Source organism: Hoplias malabaricus, chromosome 1, assembly GCF_029633855.1.
Source record: "Hoplias malabaricus isolate fHopMal1 chromosome 1, fHopMal1.hap1, whole genome shotgun sequence".
Lineage (NCBI taxonomy): Eukaryota > Metazoa > Chordata > Actinopteri > Characiformes > Erythrinidae > Hoplias > Hoplias malabaricus.
The window spans coordinates 66,243,487-66,264,738 of NC_089800.1; the positions used below are offsets into that span (position 1 = coordinate 66,243,487).

The 21,252-nt window shown below is 42.1% G+C and overlaps 1 protein-coding gene across 6 annotated transcripts in view; it reads right to left on the minus strand.

The window, feature by feature from the left end:
- Positions 1–21,252, minus strand: part of slc8a1b (solute carrier family 8 member 1b) — a 132,773-nt gene that overhangs the window by 97,860 nt on the left and 13,661 nt on the right. For 2 of the 6 annotated variants that reach the window (XM_066671136.1, XM_066671146.1), the window contains exons 1-2: positions 3,018–3,152; positions 382–2,228 (exon numbers count right to left, since the gene is read on the minus strand). In XM_066671136.1, coding sequence (XP_066527233.1) covers positions 382–2,228; positions 3,018–3,026 — 1,856 coding nt within the window. In that variant the 5' untranslated portion in view covers positions 3,027–3,152. Of the gene's footprint in view, positions 1–381; positions 2,229–3,017; positions 3,153–3,308; positions 3,767–9,842; positions 9,923–10,128; positions 10,143–21,252 lie in introns of those variants that run through there. The other 4 variants (XM_066671172.1, XM_066671164.1, XM_066671155.1 and 1 more) reach the window with 4 other exon arrangements.

Sequence of the window (21,252 nt, forward strand, 5' to 3'; positions counted from 1 at the left end):
GATAAGAAAGAAAACAGGAGTTGGAAAAGAGGAACTGCAGAACAAGACTTCTGATGACATCTCCTCCTTTTGCAGGTTCACAGGCTTCATGCTTCCAACAGCGTTGTGACATCACCTCGATGTCTCAGAGCACACATTCGGCATCCATCATGCATGCATTCATCCAACCATCAAGCATAATCCCATGATATCACTTTCATATTTCGTGCACATGGTTTCTCTACTGACAGAGCATTACAGAAGTGTATCACACAGGAATAAATGCTACAGGTTCAAAAATGAGGTTCAAGCACTTCTTTAAAAAATGTTAATAAAAAAAAATATCAATGCTCTGTCAATGAAGATACCCAAATTTAAATTTTTAAATAATATATGACTTACAAGATTTCATCATTTTGGAACTCCAGCATGCCATGGCTGTCTTCAAAGTCCTCGCCGCCTCCTTTGGCTGAGCCCTCGATGGTCTTGTAGGGTACAAAAACAACACCACGAGCTCCAGATGTCCGCAGCACCTTCACCTCCATCACACCTACACTCTCACTGACATGGACCACGGGCTCTTCAAACGTGAAGATTCCTGCATGGTCATCATCAAAGATGGTGACAGTCGCGGTGGTGGGTATGCCGAGAGTTGCGATGGTCTCCACATGATTGCTTTCAGAGGTCTCAGGCTCTGCTCCTTCGTGAAGGACACGGACATTGCTGAGATGGATATGAAAGTTTTCATCCTCCTCGAAGATGTCATCGTCTATGATCCCAACACGGATCTCCTTCTGTGTCTCGCCCGGCTTAAAGACAACCGTGCCTTCGGTGAACTCGTAATCGGAGCCGGCGTTCGCTGTGCCATCTTCAGTGCGGAACTCGACAGACACCGTCTGGTTGAGGTCACCACCACGTCTGATCACGTTCACAGCTACGGTTCCGCAGTTCTCCAGGCACTGGTACGAACCAGGTTCAAAGAAGATCTTGGAGACAGGGTCGTTCTCACCGGTGTCGCTCCGCACCTCATGCATGCTCACCGCCTTTCGCGCCTGGTCTGCCGCATGCTTCTTCAAAATATTTCCAGCGCCGGTCATCAGCCTCGTAGCCTGGCAGCGGTAGAAGGCCCGACTTTTCTGCTGCTGGCTGAGTACTTGGTAGTTAGCGAGCTCGATCAGCTGCTCAACCTCTTTGTCTGGATGTTTCTGCTTGAGTTCCTTCAGGATCTTCGCCATGTCCCGTCTGGCCTCCTCTTCATCCAGATCCTTGTCTTCCAGGTCCAACGTCAGGGTCCCATCCAGGAAGTCCACAGCATGAGAGTTGAGCATCTTTCCATCCATTTCGATGTCCACTTTAGACGGAAGTGGACGATCCCCCTCGGTCTCGATGATCATGCCACGCTGCCTGCCAGCCCGGTATCGCTTGTAGACGTATTTGTAGAAGAGAAGGCGACGATCGGCTATCCAGGCGAAGACCACACAGATGGGGAAGAAGAAGAGCGTGAGGAGGCCTTCCCAAACCTGAACGACACCTGGCGAGATGACAGCCAGAATCAGGTACAGCCACAGGTAGGCAAAGATGCTCCATGCCGCGGTGACAAAGAACACACGGAGATGCTTGACCTTGCGATGCTCCCCGTCTGGTACCACGTAGACACAGATCCCGATAATCACAAACATGTTAAAGGCAGCGCTTCCTACGATGGTAGAGGGCCCGAGGTCACCTGCTTCAAAGTTATGTCCACACACTTCAATGACAGAGAGCAGAATCTCCGGTGCAGAGGAACCCAGGGCCATAAGAGTGAGGTTGGACACGGTTTCATTCCAGATGCGTACAGTGGTAGTTGTGGTTTCCCCGTTTGGTTTCTTAATGGTGATCTCTTTCTCTTGCGAGGTGATCACCTCGATTGAGGCCATAAAGCGGTCAGCAATGATTGACACGCCGAGGAACATGTACACCAGTGCCACAAAGTAGACGGTTGCCCTTGCCACTTTGTCCCCAAATGAGGGGTTCTGGGGCTCCCACACCGGGAGGATGACTCCAGGATGGCATTCAGTGGAGCCTCCACATGGGTCTGATTTGTTGTCAGAAGAGTTATGATTGGAACTGTGGTCTTGCACATTCTCTGCCATCACACGGTGGATGTTGGTGAGCAGGACTGCCAAAATCACCAGATACTGGAGCCCTGTCGAGAGGTATGAGGAAACCTTGAAATGCCTCATCTTTCCTGTGATGGATGACAAATGAACCTGTGGATGAAGAGAACAAGATACATGGACATGAAAAAATATATAAAAACATACAATATACTTTCAATATAGACAAAGAGTGTGTAGTTAAAGAGGCAGTAGCTGACTCGCCTTGCCTGCGATATGGTGTGCAGCAGTGTCAGATTTATGACATAACAGTTATGTCTGTGGCTTTTTTCCAGAGATAAACGTCTACACATTATATTATTGACACTGACGTAGCTTGCAAGAAGATACAAGGGCAGGCTTTGAGAAATGCCCTCCGTACTCGCCTACAGGCAGTGGGTGACCAGTGTCCTCTAAGGCAGGACGCATGTATTCACACACACATACAAACACTTTCTAGCTACAGGGATTTTGTAGTCTGCTTCAACAAATTGAGAAAACAACAATATATTACAGTAGTAATATCAAAATCCTACTATTCTTTTCCCATAAATCCTGTCTTCTTTTGATTGTGATTGGTTCTGTAGTGTGTTCTATGTTCTGTTTCCTTGATGGTTTGAGATCACAATGTAAATGGTCCGAGTGGCTTAACAGGTGACAGATTTGTTGATGGTTTCCTATAGGATCTGACTTAAAAGGAGTGCTAGTTAATCTAAGCAAGCAAGCATAAAGGAGAAAAAAACGTTCTAGGTTCATACGGTTTTATTTTTGGGGGGTTTCTTCATAGCGTTTTTAGAGCGCACTTCAAACATTTTGTCAAAAATCCCTGTCTTTCACACGCGCCCACTCCGTGCCGTTTCATTCATTGTCAGATGCACGCGGCTGGAAGTTGAATGTACTTACGCGATTCATTTCGTCTGCTCGAGAACCCGGTTCAGCTAGAACCGTCCTCCGCGCGCACCACACATTCACGTCCCAACGGACACCTTCGGGCTCTGGCTACAAGTTGCACGCGCGCGAGCACATTATCCGTCAAATCACACGAGCGAACCCAGCTCCAGCGGAACCCGTCCGGTCTCAGGCAAGCGACAAAGAGGGGGCTTAGTAGGTAAAGAGGGAGAGAGGGAGGGGTGGGGGTCCCAAGACTAGACAAGGGTCCCGTCCCAAATCGAGCAGAAAGCGAACGGATCTTACCTTCTACCGTTCAGGGCGCGTGCTGTGTCCGCCGTGTCCGAGCTCGCATGCGTCTCGCGGGGGTTTTGCGGCTTGCTTTCTGTTGTTGGAGCGGAGGATGACGCTAATGTTAATGAAGATGGTGGAGGTGCTGCTGCTGTTGATGTTTGCTGATGATGGTGGTGGTGTTGAGGAAGAGAGAGGGGGGAGGTGGTTTTGCTTTATATGCGTGAGACGCAAAGCTTAGAACCGCTCCTCGTTTCCCATACGCACACACACACACGTGCACGCACACACGCGCGCGCACATAGACGCATACGCTTTTTTTTTTCTTTGGTCCTCTTTTTTTTTCTCCGGTACTGACCCGCAGTGATCAGAAACCGCTGCTTCTTCAGCAAAATCCCGCGCTTCAGAGGCCAGCGAGCTCAAGCCAGTTCTTCCTCATTCTTTTCCTGCCGCCTCTCTCTCTCTTTCTCTCTCTCTGACACACACACACACTCACTCACTCCTCCTCTCCTTCTCCCTCGTGTGTGTGTGTGAGAGAGAGAGTTATAGCTGCGGAGCTTTGGAGTGCTGCTGTTCTTGAATGGGGGAGCCTCTCTCTCTCGCTCACTCAGCCGATGTACCGTAATTCGGAGACCCCCCTCCTTCAAACGGGACCCTCCTCTTCGACCTATATTTTACAATTTTACGGAAAAATCACTGTATCAGCCACAGCAGCAGCACCCTTTAGAATCACACAATCAACAGTGTAGGTGCAAGAATGTGGTGCAGTAAAATCTTCTCTCTCTCTCTCTCTCGTTACACTGCTTAAGCAGAAAAGCATATTCATGGTACCTGTATAAACCTAATCCATATCAGAAACATCATTTACAGTCATACACTCAATAGGAATATGACGCAATAAACATAATCTCCCTCTTCCTCTGCCACAAATTCACACCTCTCTGCAGGCACACATACACACAAAATGCATCTCTCTCCATCCCACTTGCTCGCCAGTGTTACACACTGTAGGTCCCTGCAAAGAGCTAAATACAAGGTCAAATCTTTTCCCCACAATACATGAAATATGTGAGTATTTTTCATTGAAAAATCTCACCATTCACAAAGCCAAGCATCGGCTAGTGATGCACCATTCACAAAGCCAAGCATCACCCCCCAAGTTTGGGCTTCCCTGGAGTGATGGAGCTCCAGCAGATCTATGTGGGATTAGTTGGAGAAGCAGGACTAATCATCCAACACGAGTGCTTGACCTCACATATATGCTTGCAGTACCAACAAATCCTCATTGCAATCTCCCCAGACGAGCAGGTGCTAGTGCAGCAAAGGAGGGAAAACTCCTGACTAATACCCGTCATTTCAGGAGCAGGTATCCTCAAACTTGCCTGGATCACTAACTGCAGCTACGTTATATATTTGGATCAGCAAATGGAAAAGGCTTGATCCTACAGAATCGATTTCTCTAATCTTTAAATGTGGCCCAGTGTGAGACTGGGCCAGGCCTTAACTGTGACCAATAAGGGCTATATTTAACGTGTTCACAGATTGTGTTTTAGGTCAGGCTGTCAGTGGCGCTGTCTCAGATTACTGCCACTTGTTCTTTGACATAATTGCTCATATTTCGCCTGTAGGAATGACATGGAAGCTAAGCTCACAATGATTCACTAATGTCTTGAAGGACAAATCAGTTTGTTACCATTGCTGTCATAGTTCCACTTGTTTGTCACATGGTTGTAGTTGTTTATTTTTTTTAATCACACACCCTAGCCACTAGATGGCAAAAGGGGGTCCAGTCTACTCCCTAACATCATTCTATGTATATAGTAATTTACGGAATTTACACATACATTTAAATATTGTTTTAATTATGGTCAACATTTAAATAAATAAACTATAGGATACTTCTGTGTACACTGAACAATCACTGGATTTGAAACAGCTACTTTGTATCTACATTCATTGTCAATTTGATCAGCTCCACTGACCATACAGGTGCACTTTGTAGTTCTACAGTAAGAATTGTAGTACATCTGTTTTTCTGCATACTTTCTAATCCTAATCCCTATTTCTGCCTGCCATGGACCACAGGATCACCAGTGAGGAAGAATTATTCTGAACACTGTAGTGACAGTGACTTGGTAAGGATGTGTTAGCGTGTGTTGTACTGGTATGAATGGACATACAGCATTGACCCAAAATGTTGTGGAAAAGAAGAGCAAGGTCAGTGAAATCCAATTAGAGGACAGGCTGCAGGCTTCCTACAGTCATCTTCTTCTTGTGAATCTACCACTGAGCCGTAGAGTGGAATGGAGCATGCACCTGATCAGACATGCTTTCCTCAGTTCCATGGTAAAAGTGAAACATATTGCTATTGTGAATATTACAGTGAATGGGATTTGTCCAGACTGGATTCCAGGAAGTGATTGCTAGTGTTTATATTGAATGTGTTTTAAAAGCTGGCTCAAGCTTGTTAGAGCCACTCCTGAATAGCTGCGGGATGCCATGATATATGTTTTTACCATAATTGACATACATGTCAGTAAATGTTCCTAGTCTTGGTTCTATCAGTTGTGTAATACACAGATTCGCTAATTTCCAGTGAAAAGCATGAAATGAAATGGGATGCTCGGGAGCTGATTCACCATGCCCAATGCCAAGTGTCAGTAAGAGGGGTATAAACCTCACCAGCACAGGGCTGTGGAGCAGAAGAACTAGATTCTTCATCCAGTTCCTAAAGGTAATTATCAAACATCTGTATCTGACTTCAAGTGTCCATGGCTGTATGCCATCAAGACATCGCAGAAAAGTTTTAAAATCAAATTTAAAGCTTTCTCAAAACAGTAGAGGCCCAGGAGAGACACTGCCATTGTGTATTTTGTCACATTTCTGTCTAAACTGGAAGCCAAGCATTTATTATTATTCAGAACAGACATAGAATCTAAACCACAAACTGTTATATAATCTCTTATGTTCAACTGAAATAAATGCCATTCTGCTCACTTATCAGTGTGGAATCTGGCACCAAGCTTTCATCTATTCAAACTCAATGAACATAAATGGCCAAAAAATGTGCAGGACATATCCTCATCCTGCAATTCTGGGATATTACTCAGGTTTTTTGTTCCACTGTGCAACAATAACATCAGTGCTACTCTTCAGTAAATCCTTTACCCAAGCCCTGCGTTTCAGTTCTGGTTGTAACTTGCCTTCGCCAGCTTCACATTGCCAGTTCACCTTTGGGGAATCCCTGATGCCATCTTAAGTGCCATTCCTTTTCTGTATGGTCTGAGGTGAAGTGTGATATGAGCCCTCATTGGTGCAGAAGCAGAATATGCCCAGAATTTTTATACAATGTCGATTAAAGCAGTTTGGGGGAAAAAAAAAAAAAAACCCTTGGCTGTGCTTAACTGTGGGGAAAAAAAAACTACCAAGGAAAAAGCCAAAAAAAAGAAAAATAAACATGCAATATATTAACTAAAATATATATATTGTACTATAGTTTGGCTATAAACATTGAAAAATGCTCAATATCTACCTCTTTACCTTGTTCTAAATATGACAATGTATACAATCAACAGAAGTCGGTTCAATGGGATGCTTGGCTGTGAGGCATGGCCCCTCCTCACTTGTGTACCGTAAGTGCTACACACTTCTGAGTGGTCAGTGGAAGTCAGCGAGGGCAAGTGCAAATCAAAATTGAAACATTGTTGAGAGTATTTGTTGCATTCAGCAATAAAAGCTGGTCACACAATGACCATTCCAAACAATCACTCCATCTAATCCAGAATACAGTTCCACTACACCACAGTCCAGTGCTGGATGTCTTTCTACAGCTTAAGCCCACACTTGGCATTGAGGATGGTTGCTGTGCAGCAGCTCTAAATTGACCCATTTATTTCATGGTGTTCTATGGAGAATATTCATTCATTCATTATCTGTAAGCGCTTATCCAATTCAGGGTCGCGGTGGGTCCAGAGCCCACCTAGAATCATTGGGCGCAAGGCGGGAACACACCCCGGAGGGGGCACCAGTCCTTTACAGGGCAACACACACACACACATTCACACCTATGGACACTTTTGAGTCGCCAATCCACCTACCAACATGTGTTTTTTTGGACTGTGGGAGGAAACTGGAGCACCTGGAGGAAACCCACGCGGACACGGGGAGAACACATCAACTCCTCACAGACAGTCACCCGGAGTGGGAATCGAACCCACTCTGTGGAGAATATACACAATGGAATTCACTCATTATAAAGGGTAACCACCAATATTTATACTGTGGGTCTATTAAGAGGTCCCTGCTAAAGATTTTCTGAGATACAAGTTAAGATACACCTTCACTTCCATTCAGAGCAGCCACCAAAACTGCTTGACCTCTCTCCTTATAGAGGTCAGCAGAAATCATGTTGATCTGTCAACGACAATCGTGTGCACAAACATGCCAAAAACAAACAATGCAAAATATTCAGAACAAAACTTTCCATGGAAAGGGTTTCCCCTGAAAATGATGATTCAGTGGGTTTATCTCTCTCTCTCACACACACACACACAAATAAAGCAGAAGAAAAACCTGATCTTCAGACACAAACTTCCACTTTTTGATTTTGTCCTTCATTTCCACTGTTCTTAGGACGAACTTTCACAATTTTGACTTTGAAAACCATGTTTTTTTCCCTCTGCATACACTCAGCAGTTATGTAGTAGTACAAAACATTGGACAAATCCTAAACATTAACAAAATATGAGTAAACAGGTGAGACAGTTAGCATATTCTGTACTAAAGTTAGCAGCTAAGCTATGAAATAAAATAAATATTATAAGTACAATCAATGTGTTCACTTCAATTATTTATTTCCCAAGTGTGTATAAAATAATCTTCTGAAAATGCAGTCTATTGGCCATTTACCACAGACTTTAAGTATTCACTTAAGAATACTAAAGTGGACCCCTAAAACTTATTACTATCATTTTAGGCCTATATGTTTTATCCAAAGCTTATTATGGAGCTGTGCATATATGTATTACTACTATTTCTAAAAATCTGCCAGTAAGTGGATTCGAGTAAGACTTGGAAAAAGGCGAGTAAGTAAATTCATTCATTGTCTGTAACCACTTATCCTGATCAGGGTCATGGTGGGTCCAGAGCCTAGCCAGAATCACTTGGCGCAAGGCAGGTGTACACCCTGAAGGGGGCACCAGTCCTTCACAGGGCAACACACATATTCATTAACACCTATGGACATTTTTGAGTCGCCAATCCACCTACCAACATGCATTTTGGAACCATGGGAGGAAACACAGACCTACCCGGAGGAAACCCATGCGGACATAGGGAGAACACTACAAACTCCTCACAGACAGTCACCCGGAGTGGGGCTTGAACCCACAACATCCAGGTCTCTGGAGCTGTGTGACTGAGACACATTATTAGGTATGTGTGTATCATCCACTGCATCTCTGCAGGTCTTTGCAGTCTAAATATTAATTGAAGTAAAAGTTGTGTGTGTTTTCTCTTGAGCCTCCTAAAAAGACTAGAAATAAATTGGTTCACTTAGAAGAAAAAAATCTAACAAAAACAATAGAAAGAGAGAGTTTAAAACATGTTTAAAAGATAAATAATCTAGTACTTATACTGTGCCTTATTCACTACATAGTGCATGAATTTGTGATTTTGCAATTTTGTAACGGTGTCCAAAAAACAATTCCACAATGCAAAGCAATAATTACTCCCACAGGAAAACAGTCACAGTGGTGGTACCATTAAGGGTATACCTTCAGGGATGTTCTATAGTAACTTTACATTTTTAAATTACATTGATTACATTAATCTTGTTTAAACTCCAAGATTTGTTATTAAACATTACAAATATTACCCGCTCCTTCTGGAGTACACAATGTATTGTAACTCTAGGGAACCCAACTGGACTCTATAACCACTGATTTAACTTTTGAAGGTACATTTATGCTGACTGTACCTGTAGTAAACAATGAGGTATATGTATTGTACCTTTTTTACTGACAATGTTGTTTACAAACTATGTACCAAAGCCGATAAAAGATATGTACAAAAACCCTTATACCCTAGCGTATATAATATATGCAGGTTTGGTAAAAACCTGCATCAGTTAGATTCTGACATCATTCACAATGCTCCTGAATCTAATGTAGGGAATAGTGAATACGGAGCCATTTTGGACACAACTCCTAACAAGAGCACAAGACTCTGTGTCACACTAAAAACTGTCCCCATGACAAAAACAGCAGGCTTCATATTCATTAAGAGAGGAGAAAAGTGTGTTTGGCTCTTGCTTGAGGTCTGATCAAACACACAGATGTTTGTGTTTGTCCTTCCACTGTGAGAAGAACAGCTTGACTGGAAGGACGTGGATCTGGAGAGAAGCCCACACTGAGGAAAGGATCTAGAAGAAACACCTGGTGTTCTCATAACAGTGGTCTGACCATCTTAGAACCAAGACCTCAGCCAGAACATGTTTGGGATTACCTTGATAGTGAGAGGCAGCAAATGCAGTTAACTTCTAACACTGACCTTTGGAGTTGTGGGATTCCTTTGAATCCTGCAGATTCCTTTGAAACACTGAAAGCAGGTCACCTGAAGACGAAAGGAAGCTGTAATAAGATAAATCCTGATATTATTATATGAAACTGTTGAGACTGTCATTTTCTTAAAGGTAAATCATACATATTCTAATTTGCTTCCAGCCCAAATAATCAGACATTTAAAAATGACACACTTCTGACTTGGTTATAATTAATTTTAGTGAAAGTGTCAAAGGGGAAGACAACATAATGGTTTTAAGTTAAATTTTGTTTACCAATTACACAAAATTTCACAGCATTTACAAAGACTTAGGGAAGCACCAAACCTACCACTTGAACAGCACACAAAACACAGGGAAGGTGACCACACATGAGTAACATGGATCACTCTAACACTGTCCCTGCACAGCAAACAACACAACGAACAAAACTTACCACACTACATTACAGCAAACCAACAACAGTTGCAACAATATTATCACAACAAAATCCCTTAGTGGGGTAACTGTAGGGCATGCTGGGAGCCAATTTGCATGACTCCGCCCCTTCCCATGTTATGAATACACCATATTTTCAGTTTCCGAGATGAAGCACTTTATTAAGATGTGTGTTTTTTTCAGGCTAAAGTGAGGGATGTGACCTTTTTAAATCTTTTAAAAATAGGGTCCAGGTTGTTGTGTGTGAAGGAGAGTGAAAAAGTAGATGCAGCTGTTTGGAGTTTTGCTCAGGTGTGGTACAGAGTGGCCTAGAAACTATTCTCTCTTGCCAGGGGGATTTAAAGCTCTATTATTACACGCACGCACGCTGGCACACACACACAATCATAAAGTAATATGCTTTTACTTAATACAGTTTTGAAGACATCTTAACATTATCTTAGCAAGGTAAAGCTAAATAAATGGTTTTGTGGCATTTTTTCAAAACTGTGATCTATTACAAAGCACTGGTTCCTCTCAAAGTCTAATGGAATTTTTGTACTTACTAGAAACCATTTTTTTACTTCTCTATTTGTCTATAAAACCCACATGTACACTCTCCGTATTAAAGCATGAAATGAAAAGACATGCTCTGGAGCAGATGCAGTGAGGATTGATTACATGCAGAAAGCACTAGTGAGGTCAGGTGCTGATGTTGTATGATTAGTTCTAGCCACTCATCCTACAGCTATTATCATTTATTATCTGATATATTAAATTTTATGTTATGTTTATGTTTATATTACGTTTTTTTTTCCCTCTGTGGCATACATGCACAGAGAACGATGGGTTAAAAAAAAAAAAAAAAACCCTCATAAACGTCACATTGACACACTCTCTCAAAGTGAAGGCTGTATTTGGAGGATTCTTCACACTGGAACAGAATCCTTCTATGTAACAGCCAAGCAACGCAGCCTACCACAGCTTGGCCGATCTGCTACTGCCCTTTCCACAAGAGGCTCTCTTTGTTTATAAGACCCTCTCTTTTGAAATGCCAAGTGCCCATAATCTCCAGCAGCGTGTCCTTTTTGACCAGTCCCGTGCCAGGTCCCACCAGAGCGTGTTGTTTTTAGGACTGTCCTGTGTGGCTCAGTGGCTCAGATACTGGACAAGGAGTGGAGTCCCAGAGGATCGACGCCATCCAGAGTTCAGTTCCAGTTCTGTGGAGGCAGGTGTTCAAGGAACAATGCAAAATCAGCTTTGTGTGTCTGAATGACTATGTCTTTGTTTTAGAATGTTATTAATAACTTACTTTCTTAATGGCTGATACTAATTTTTCATGCTTTAAAATGTACATTTATGGTGTTTGTCACAGAGAGAGAGAGAGAGAGAGAAATAGAGAATGAATGCAGGTCACATTCATTCAGTGTTGAGTGGTTAGTGTTGTGAACAGTGGAAACCAATGAGAGATGGAGAACCCGGAGGCTCGCTCCAATGCTACCTCTGAAATGGTCTGTTATGGTGTTTGTCTCCATAACAGCTCATGAAGAATTTGGCATTGAATAACATTATGACAGATATTATAGTCAGCAGCATCAGCTTTGCCAGCTTTGCTTTGGATGCAGTTATTGTGAGTGTATGACAAAAAACACCAAACACATCCAGCACAAGTGTACTCAGCTGAGAGCAATTTGATCTCTGATCGGATGTGGACACATCATCCAGCATTGTTTCATTCACTGGCTCAACGTGTGTGTGTGTGTGTATGTGTGTGTGTGTGTGTGTGCTCAATAAGAAACATCTGTACTCTAACCCCTGCTGAGTTTACAAGGCTGACTGCCAATAAAGTCCATTTAGACCTAACTCCCGTTAATGACAAATTACTGCAGCTATCTCTGCTGGAATCCGGACAAGGACATTTTGGACTACAACATGGGGTAAATAAAACTACAACTACCACAGTGCTGCACAACATCATGACTTAAAGAGAAGTTCTACTGATTTAGTCCGAATACTATTGTACTAAAACACCAACAGACACAATAAATGTTAAGAAATTAAGAAAGTTCAAGATAATTTGGTAAGTGAAGGATTGGAGGTCTTCTCAACACTGCACAGAGATTAGTGTTCAGTCTTTGTTTGAAGACAAAGAGAGACTCTGAAGTTTGCACAGTCAGTGGAAGTTCATCCCACCATCTGGGAACCAGGGCAGAAAAGAGCCCCTGTTTTCCACGTGATTTGAAGCATAATGAATCAAGCTGAGCCATACTTGAGGCATGAAGCACTCACTCAAGGCATGCATCAGGGTTTGACTATTGCCATCGTGTAGGGAGGAGTTGTTCATTTTTGGCTTTGTAAGTGAGCATCAGGGTATGAAGTCTGATGGGGCAGCTACTGGAAGCCAGTAAATGGAGCACAGCAGTGGAGCAACATAAGAGACATTCAGATGAATGAAGACTTGCAGTTCTGCGGCAAACTTTTCTTGCATAATTTAGAGGTTAAGATTTAAACAAGGATATGTGAAATAGTTCATGGTTAAGAAACTAACACATCTTTTTTTATAGTTGTGGTTACAGTAATCAGGCATATGTGTATTCAGCTCATTTAATGTGCATCCACTGTCACTCTGTTCCCTGCTCTATAGAAAAGCATGCAATAAAACAGGACACTCCAGCTTCATTCCTAACCACATTAATGCACTCGTGGCTGAATGCCATCAAACACTCTCAGCAATGTTCCAACAATAAGCCTCTCCTAAATTTTAGAACCCATTACTGGCTGAAATGGGAACAAACACTTTATAAATATCCTTAAGTTCAGAAGAAATAAAGGAGGAGCAGGTGTGCAAAAACACAGTGAGATGACATATTCAGTTTACTCCAGAAATTAGGGTTGGGCGGTATAATGATAATACCAGATACTGCGGTATTTAAAAATGTGGACGGTATCTCAAAATGAGGATTGTTTTTATGACGTGTGTGTCGTGTCTAATTTCTGTTCTGTTCTGTCTTTAAAAGTCGGCTAAAATGTTCATTTGCATTTATGAGAGCCACAGGGTGGGGGCGCTGTGGGAAGTCAATGACTGCTGATGTCACGGTCTGAAAACAGGTGGAGAAAAACACAAGCCCAGTAGCCCACAGCAGTTGTAAGCTGAGATTGGTTTAAAAGAGAAAGGAAGAAAACTGTAAACAGACAAAATTCTCAGAAAATCCTTTACTCGACTGTGTGCTCACAGGTATATGGCTTTATCCTCTAAATTTGTGTGTTTTGAGCCTCAATTCAGTGAAACATCTGCTGTGATGTGCTAAACCACAAGTGACTGTTTGACTAGCTGTGCTTCTAAGTAGTGTGCACCGTCTTATTTCGCTTGTTTTTGAACTTTTCTGTTACTTTAGCACCAGTTGCTGAAATTTGTTCTCTCAGAAACGGGTTTTTATGTGTCGGTGTGCACTGCTGGGCTGTGTTTCATTCGATTAAATTCACTCAACTCTGTGCTCACAGATATAAGGCTTAGCACAGCACGACAGAGCACCCCCTCCCCATGGTAATACCGTAAGTACAGTACCGTGATAATATTTTGAGATGGTATTATGGTATGAAAAATGGATATCAACCATCCCTACCAAAAAATTCTGCTGAAGCAAGGGCTCATGAACAAGAACAAAAGCTTTAATGTGGCCAAGATGTATGCTTTATGTCTGTAATAAACTATACAGATTAACACTATAACGTGAAAACACACCAGTCTTTCTTCTCCTGATAAGCCTCAGCCAAGTGAAAAAACATCAGAATGGTGCTAATGCTCACAGTGGGGTCATTTTCAGATGCTGCTCAGTGGTCAACCGCTGTGCTTAAAGAGCTGATACTGCAGTAAGTGGGGTGTTATGGATTTACTGAATGAGAACTTCCCTGGAGATCAGTAAAGTCTGGACACTGCATTCTAATATTCAAATCAAGCTAAAAACAGGCCTGTGCAGAACTCTCATAGCAACATATACGATCTGTATAGTGAGTATGTGTGGATTAAAAACGCCGTTCTATCCTATTTCAAAGGGCCCTCTGTTTTTGTTCAATGCATTCTTTTTTTTTTTTCAATGGAATATATTTCAGTTAAATATATGTATTATGTACAAATAGATTTTCATTTTGTGCAAGCAAGTAACCATTTTTAAATACAAATTTATCTTATTAAAATGCACTAATTAATTTATTTATTGTCTGTAAACACTTATTCAATACAGAGTTGCAGTGGGTTTGGTGCTAGTCTCACATTGCCAGACTTTTAATGAGAGTTTGGTACCCCTTGCCAGTGGCGCCGCAGGTAGGAGCACAGCTCCAGGGACCTGGAGGTTGTGGGTTCGAGTCCTGCTCCGGGTGACTGTCTGTGAGGAGTTTGGTGTGTTCTCCCTGTATCCACATGGGTTTCCTCTGGGTGCTCCAGTTTCCTCCCACAGTCCAATAACACATTCTGGTAGGTGGATTGGTGATTCAAAAGTGTCCCTAGGTGTGAGTGTGTGCGTTAATGTGTGAGTGTGCCCCCTCCAGGGTGTGTTCCTGCCTTGCGCCCAGTCATTCTAGGTAGGCTCCAGACCCAACGCAACCCTGAACTAGACAAGCCATTACAGACAATGAATGAATGAAAGGTGCCCCTTGCCACCTAACATGGCCAAGAACTGCCAACTACAGCAGGAGAAGGAATTTGACTGACACACAAATGGACCAATAACAAGTCTGCTATTTTGGCATGATTTAGGAAGCAGTTCACTTTGAACCAAACCCAGTACATGGAAATGCGCATATGTGGATGTACAGAGAGCCAATCAGAATGCAACTGACAGAATCCTTACAGTGAAGCCAGGTTTGTGCACTGAATGTATCAGACCCTCCATCAAATTGTGGGCGGAACATATGTGGCTGAAACTAGTTGGGAGCCTACCCGGAATCGCTGGGTGCAAGATGGGAACACACCCTGGAGGGGGCATCAGTCCTTCGCAGGGTGGCACACACTCACACCTATGGACACATTTTGCGGTTTTGGACCACGGGAGGTAACCAGAGCACCCGAAAGAAACCCATGCAGACAGGGAGAACACACCAAACTCCTCACGGACGTTCAACTGGAGCTGGGCTCGAACCCACAACCCCAGGAGAACAGAGCCGTGTGACAGCAACACTACTGAAATGCAGTTATACTTATTTATATATTTTTAATCAATAAAGTTGCAGTGTTGTCAACTGTATCTCAACTGTCTTTTAATTTCTGTTCACTTGGAGATATGACAGATATCACTTGCCAATACAGCGTCAATTCGTCTTGGGAATGACATATACAAGTCCTGCACAGTGGTCAGAGGGATTTTAAGACATTCTTCTTGCAGGATAGTGGCCAGGTCACTATGTGATGCTGGTGGAGCAAAACATTTCCTGAGTCGCTTCTCCAAAACACCCCAAAGTGGCTCAATAATATTTAGATCTGGTGACTGTGCAGGCCATGGGAGATGTTCAACTTCACTTTCATATTCATCAAACCAATCTTTCACCAGTCTTGCTGTGTGTACTGGTGCATTGTCATCCTGATACACGGCACCGCCTTCAGGACACAATGTTTGAACCATTGGATGCACATGGTCCTCCAGAATGGTTCGGTAGTCCTTGGCAGTGACACGCCCATCTAGCACAAGTATTGGGCCAAGGGAATGCCATGATATGGCAGCCCAAACCATCACTGATCCTCCCCCATGCTTCACTCTGGGCATGCAACAGTTTGGGTGGTACGCTTCTTTGGGGCTTCTCCACACCGTAACTCTCCCGGATGTGGGGAAAACAGTAAAGGTGGACTCATCAGAGAACAATACATGTTTCACATTGTCCACAGCCCAAGATTTGCGCTTCTTGCACCATTGAAACCGACGTTTGGCATTGGCATGAGTGACCAAAGGTAAAAGGCTATAGCAGCCCGGCTGTGTATATTGACCCTGTGGAGCTCCCCACGGACAGTTCTGGTGGAAACAGGAGAGTTGAGGTGCACATTTAATTCTGCCGTGATTTGGGCAGCCATGTTTTTATGTTTTTTGGATACAATCCGGGTTAGCACCCGAACATCCCTTTCAGACAGCTTCCTCTTGCGTCCACAGTTAATCTTGTTGGATGTGTTTCGTCCTTCTTGGTGGTATGCTGACATTACCCTGGATACCGTGGCTCTTGATACATCACAAAGACTTGCTGTCTTGGTCACAGATGCGCCAGCAAGACGTGCACCAACAATTTGTCCTCTTTTGAACTCTGGTATGTCACACATAATGTTGTGTGCATTGCAATATTTTGAGCAAAACTGTGATCTTACCCTCTGCTAATTCAATTAATGAAGATTGGCCACCAGGCTGGTCCAATTTAGCCATGAAACCTCCCACACTAAAATGACAGGTGTTTCAGTTTCATTGCCCAACCACTATAGGTTGCTAGAAAGCAACAACATGCAACAGTGGATTGAGGATTACATGTTTTTATATTTACAAAACAACATGCCACACAGATGGCAGAATACTAAAACATATTAAAATAATTGTCAGTATATGCCTTCTTTTTGATGTAAAATAACTACAATTATGATTTTGATATGATATGATTAAGATATGTTGATGCTGTGGCTTTGTGCTCTCAGTGTGTGTGCGTGCTTGTGTGCCCCCACAAACATTGGTAAATTCATTCATAAATTCAATCTTTGTTCTTCAGTACTTTACAGAATTGTTATGAACAATAAAAATTTGGTTTTATGTATTGTTGGATTTCTTAGCCTAAAGACTGGACTGAGAATGAATGAACAAAATAGATTTTTATGCACATGTAAAATAAATAAAATTGCTATAAATTAAAAGCATATTTTCTTTAGTAAAATGCACATTTTCAATTTATTACCACTATTGCATGTTGTTGCGCCCAAGTAACATTCTTAAATCGACCCCCTTTTATCATTTTTGTTACATTACTATTATAATTGTTCATTGTGCTCTGTGGAAGGTAACAAAATGTGTGCAAACATTTTTTTACTCCATTATTGCATATATCATGCAATAGAGGGTTAAAAATATAAAATGTCTGCAGTAGTTACTGCATGTTTGTGTGTGTGAGTGTGTGGAAGTGCTGTCCTGTTAGTCCCCCGAGACCCCTGCTCTTATCAGTGCTGTCTTCTTTGCTGCTGTAAAGATTTGTGCTGGCGGAAGATTACTCTGTGCCAGTAGCTCCAACCTCTCACCAGACACACTCCCCATTCATTATTCATTAGTCAGTATTTGTCTTGCAGGACAAACTGGACTCGGCTCACCAAGAGGAAGCACCGGAGCTCTAACATGGCTGTGTAAGCCAATCACAGTGAAGTAGAGTACATATATACACTACAATTAAACAGACAAACGGTTGTGGACACCAGTTCATACGATATTTCTTCTCAAATTATTTATTAGTTTTTATTTGGGTTTTTATAAAGCATGTGATCTAGAAACAGCCTCTACATTGCTGAGAAGGCCCTACATTAGTTATAATTCACCAGTGTTAAATTAACACTGTGAGTGTAAAAGTAACGCATGTCAACACTAAAAGTGTTAATTTAACACTGGTTAATTTGCTGTGGTGAGAATTTAATATCATTCAGCCGATTAATTCAGAATCATAAAGGCTATTCCATTAATCATAAAGGTACTGGATTGGGCTCAGTCATTCAAATAATGCAGTTCCACTGCAACACAGCCCTAAAAACTCTCGGCATTGGACATGGTGACTGTATACACAGCAGACCTGTACCAAATCCATGGGTACTAGAGGGTACATGACACATAATGTATCCTGCAGCATTAGCCAGCTAGCAATGAAACACCCAATCAAGTAACCACACTCAAGTAACCACAAAAAAGTGCCTTTGCTTTTTCAACAGTTCCCCTCCACTTTCAAGAACATAGTGGAAATTCCATTAGAGCAAAATTTGAAAAATAATATTTCAGTTGACACCAAGTGATCAATCCACTGAAGAGATCTTTTAGCACATTCATAACATTTACAGTGCTTTCCCACACCTTATGCATTTGATTTGTTTGCTAAACGCTAACTTTTCCATTTGCCCAGTGCTGTGGAGTCTGTACAGGATTTAGTGAAAGATTCCTCCAGGGAAAAGTAAATACAATCAGAAGCATAGGTTTACATTGGGAGGCTAGTCTCATGGATTAGTGAGCCTACTTAGAATTTAGCTTAAGGCAGCTCTTCTGAACTGAAATGAGCCACAAGGAAATCTCGGTCCTGAATGTACTGTTCTTCAGGAACTGAACAGGTGAAAAGTAAGTGGAAAAAAATGAACACAAGTTTTGAAACAAGCAATTATGAATGCTAATGCGTGAGTATGATTAATACTGATTGTTGCCACTCAGCTGAACATCCGAGCTGTAACATATCCAAGCTGTACTTCACATAATGAAGCTAGCTGCTAATTTTATGGCTTTCTTTAAAATCCCTCAGCTGCAGGAGGAAGTGTGGAGGGAACTGGATTCAGCGGATGTTGTAATGCCCTGCCCATCGCTGTTGCTTGTAGTAAATATTTCATCACATATCAAAGGAACCTTAGCTTCCTGTTGGAGTAAGATCAGGAACTAACTTTAGCTCTAACCTCTGCTTTAGAAGATTTCCCATGATGCAAATACCCAAGCAAAACAGTGATAGTTACTGCCGTTATTCTGCACGTTTCTTTTTTGTTGTGTTTATATACTACGATAAAATCTTAACCAAGGGTCAAGGCCCATCACAAATACAGGAATATACAACCCCAATGCCAAAAATGTCAGGATGCTGTGTAAAATGTAAATAAATGACCATTATGTTATTCACAGTAGAACACAGAACACGTATCTGATGTTACAAGTGAGACATTTTACCATTTCATTAAAAATACAGACATATTTTCACATTTACATTGAGAAATATTTTTCTGAAATTGTTCCATATTTTATTTGCAGATTGATGAACCTCTACCCATCTTTGCTTCTGAGAGCCTCTGCCTCCCTGAACAGTGCTGGTATCTTGTATCTCTTTGGTTCAGTGCTGCAGTTTTCCAGTGTCTATATGCTATTGTTGAAGCTCACAGGACTGGACGGCTGAATGGTGTGTAATATGAGCTGTGTTCTTGTATGGCATTAACAGAGGTGGAGTAAGCACAAAGAGAAGCATGTATCCATTCAGAACTATCTTGTCCTTAAGTGACCTTTATGACATTTCTTTACCCTTGCAATGACCTCTGAAGTACTTTTGTTATTTTGTATGTCCATGTCCATATTAGGCACTTCAGATATGTGTTAGTTTTATTATGAGAAAAATGATCTGCATTGTAAGTAAGTGTGTGTTGCCCTGTGAAGGACTGGCGCCCCCTCCAGGGTGTATTCCTGCCTTGCACCCAATGATTCCAGTTAGGCTCTAGACCAACCGCAACCCTGAACTGGATAAGCAGTTACTGATAATGAATGTATGAATATATGAATTCCCTGCTAATTACATCAGGCTAAGCAATCAGAGCTCCACTGCCATGTTTACAGTGTAAGCAAATAGCATCAGTCCATATTTTAATATCAAATTATAATTTCCCCAGTGTTACTTCAATCTTTGAATTATTCTGGGAAACCAGAATCTGTGAACCCTTTGACCTAAACATCCTTCATGCAATGGACTGTAATGGAACCTGTACTGTTGGGAAAATATCAACTAAAGCATCAGAGGGAAGCTGTGAAAGTTTCCTGTGCCTCAGCTCTTTGCTGCCCTTCACGCTCTGTGTATGTCTAGAGATAAGTATCAGATTTTTCCATCATCTTCACATACACACTTACATTGCGCAGCAGGGTTTTTAGCTACATCTACTTCGTTGCCATTTTATCAGAAACACAAACTACATACGGTAATGCTGTTTTATTATATATTTATCATAAATACCTTTAACACAGCTGTGGGAGCTGTGTGGGGCCAGCTGTGGACTGACTTTACAGAAGCAGGCCTGGAACCAGAAGGTCACTGGTTCAATCCCGACTAACAGCATGCCTGAAGTGCCCTTAAGCAAGCTACCTACAAAAACCCCCCAAAACTGTTCTCTGGTTGCTGCCCGCTGCTGCAGTTGTGTGTGTGTGCGTGTGTGTGTGTGTGTGTGTGTTCACTGTCCCTAATCACTTGCATGTGTGTGTATTCATTGCCACAGATGGATTAAATGCAGAGGTCAAATTATACTGATGTATAATAATTATCAAGCACAATTCCAGTTTCACTTTGGTTGAAAGTGCACGAAGCATGACAAAAACAAAGGCAATTCTAATGTATTGGAACTACTCTTTGTAACATATTGTGATGTCAGCCCTTCTACTAAAATGTAAACCTTTTGGAGCTATGGTTTTCTTTTATCCGAGAGGTTATATAAAGTAATAATTCTATAAATATTCCAAAACTCTACTTAAAGGTACAAGAACAAAGTACGGTTACTAAACTGAACTAGGGCTTCCATTGTAAAATTTGTATTTGGGATAAATTGAGGGGTATATTCTATGCAGTGTGTACTGGCATGAAAATGAAGCATTAGCATGTGTAAGGAGAACAGTGTGAGTGTGTGTGTGTGTGTGCCAGCTTGAGATAGAGACAGGCCTCAAGGCCAGCTGTGGTCTGTCACATGCAGACGGGACCGGAGATGAGTGGAACAGAGGGAAAAAAAGGCAAGAGTGTGAATATGCTGCTTAATTCCACGGCTGTGTATGAATTTGTGTATGTGTGAGTGTATGAGTGAGTGAGCGAGTGAGAGAGAGAGAGAGACTTGAATGCCAATGGAGAGACCACAGGGCACCAAGCTCAATGCCACAATTTGACCAGAGGGGTATAAATCCCCACAAAACAGGGAAGTGGAGCAGTGAGGCTAGATTTTTGAAAAGTGATGGAACTTCATCCAATACTTTCTAGATAAGTTGGGATTCAGAA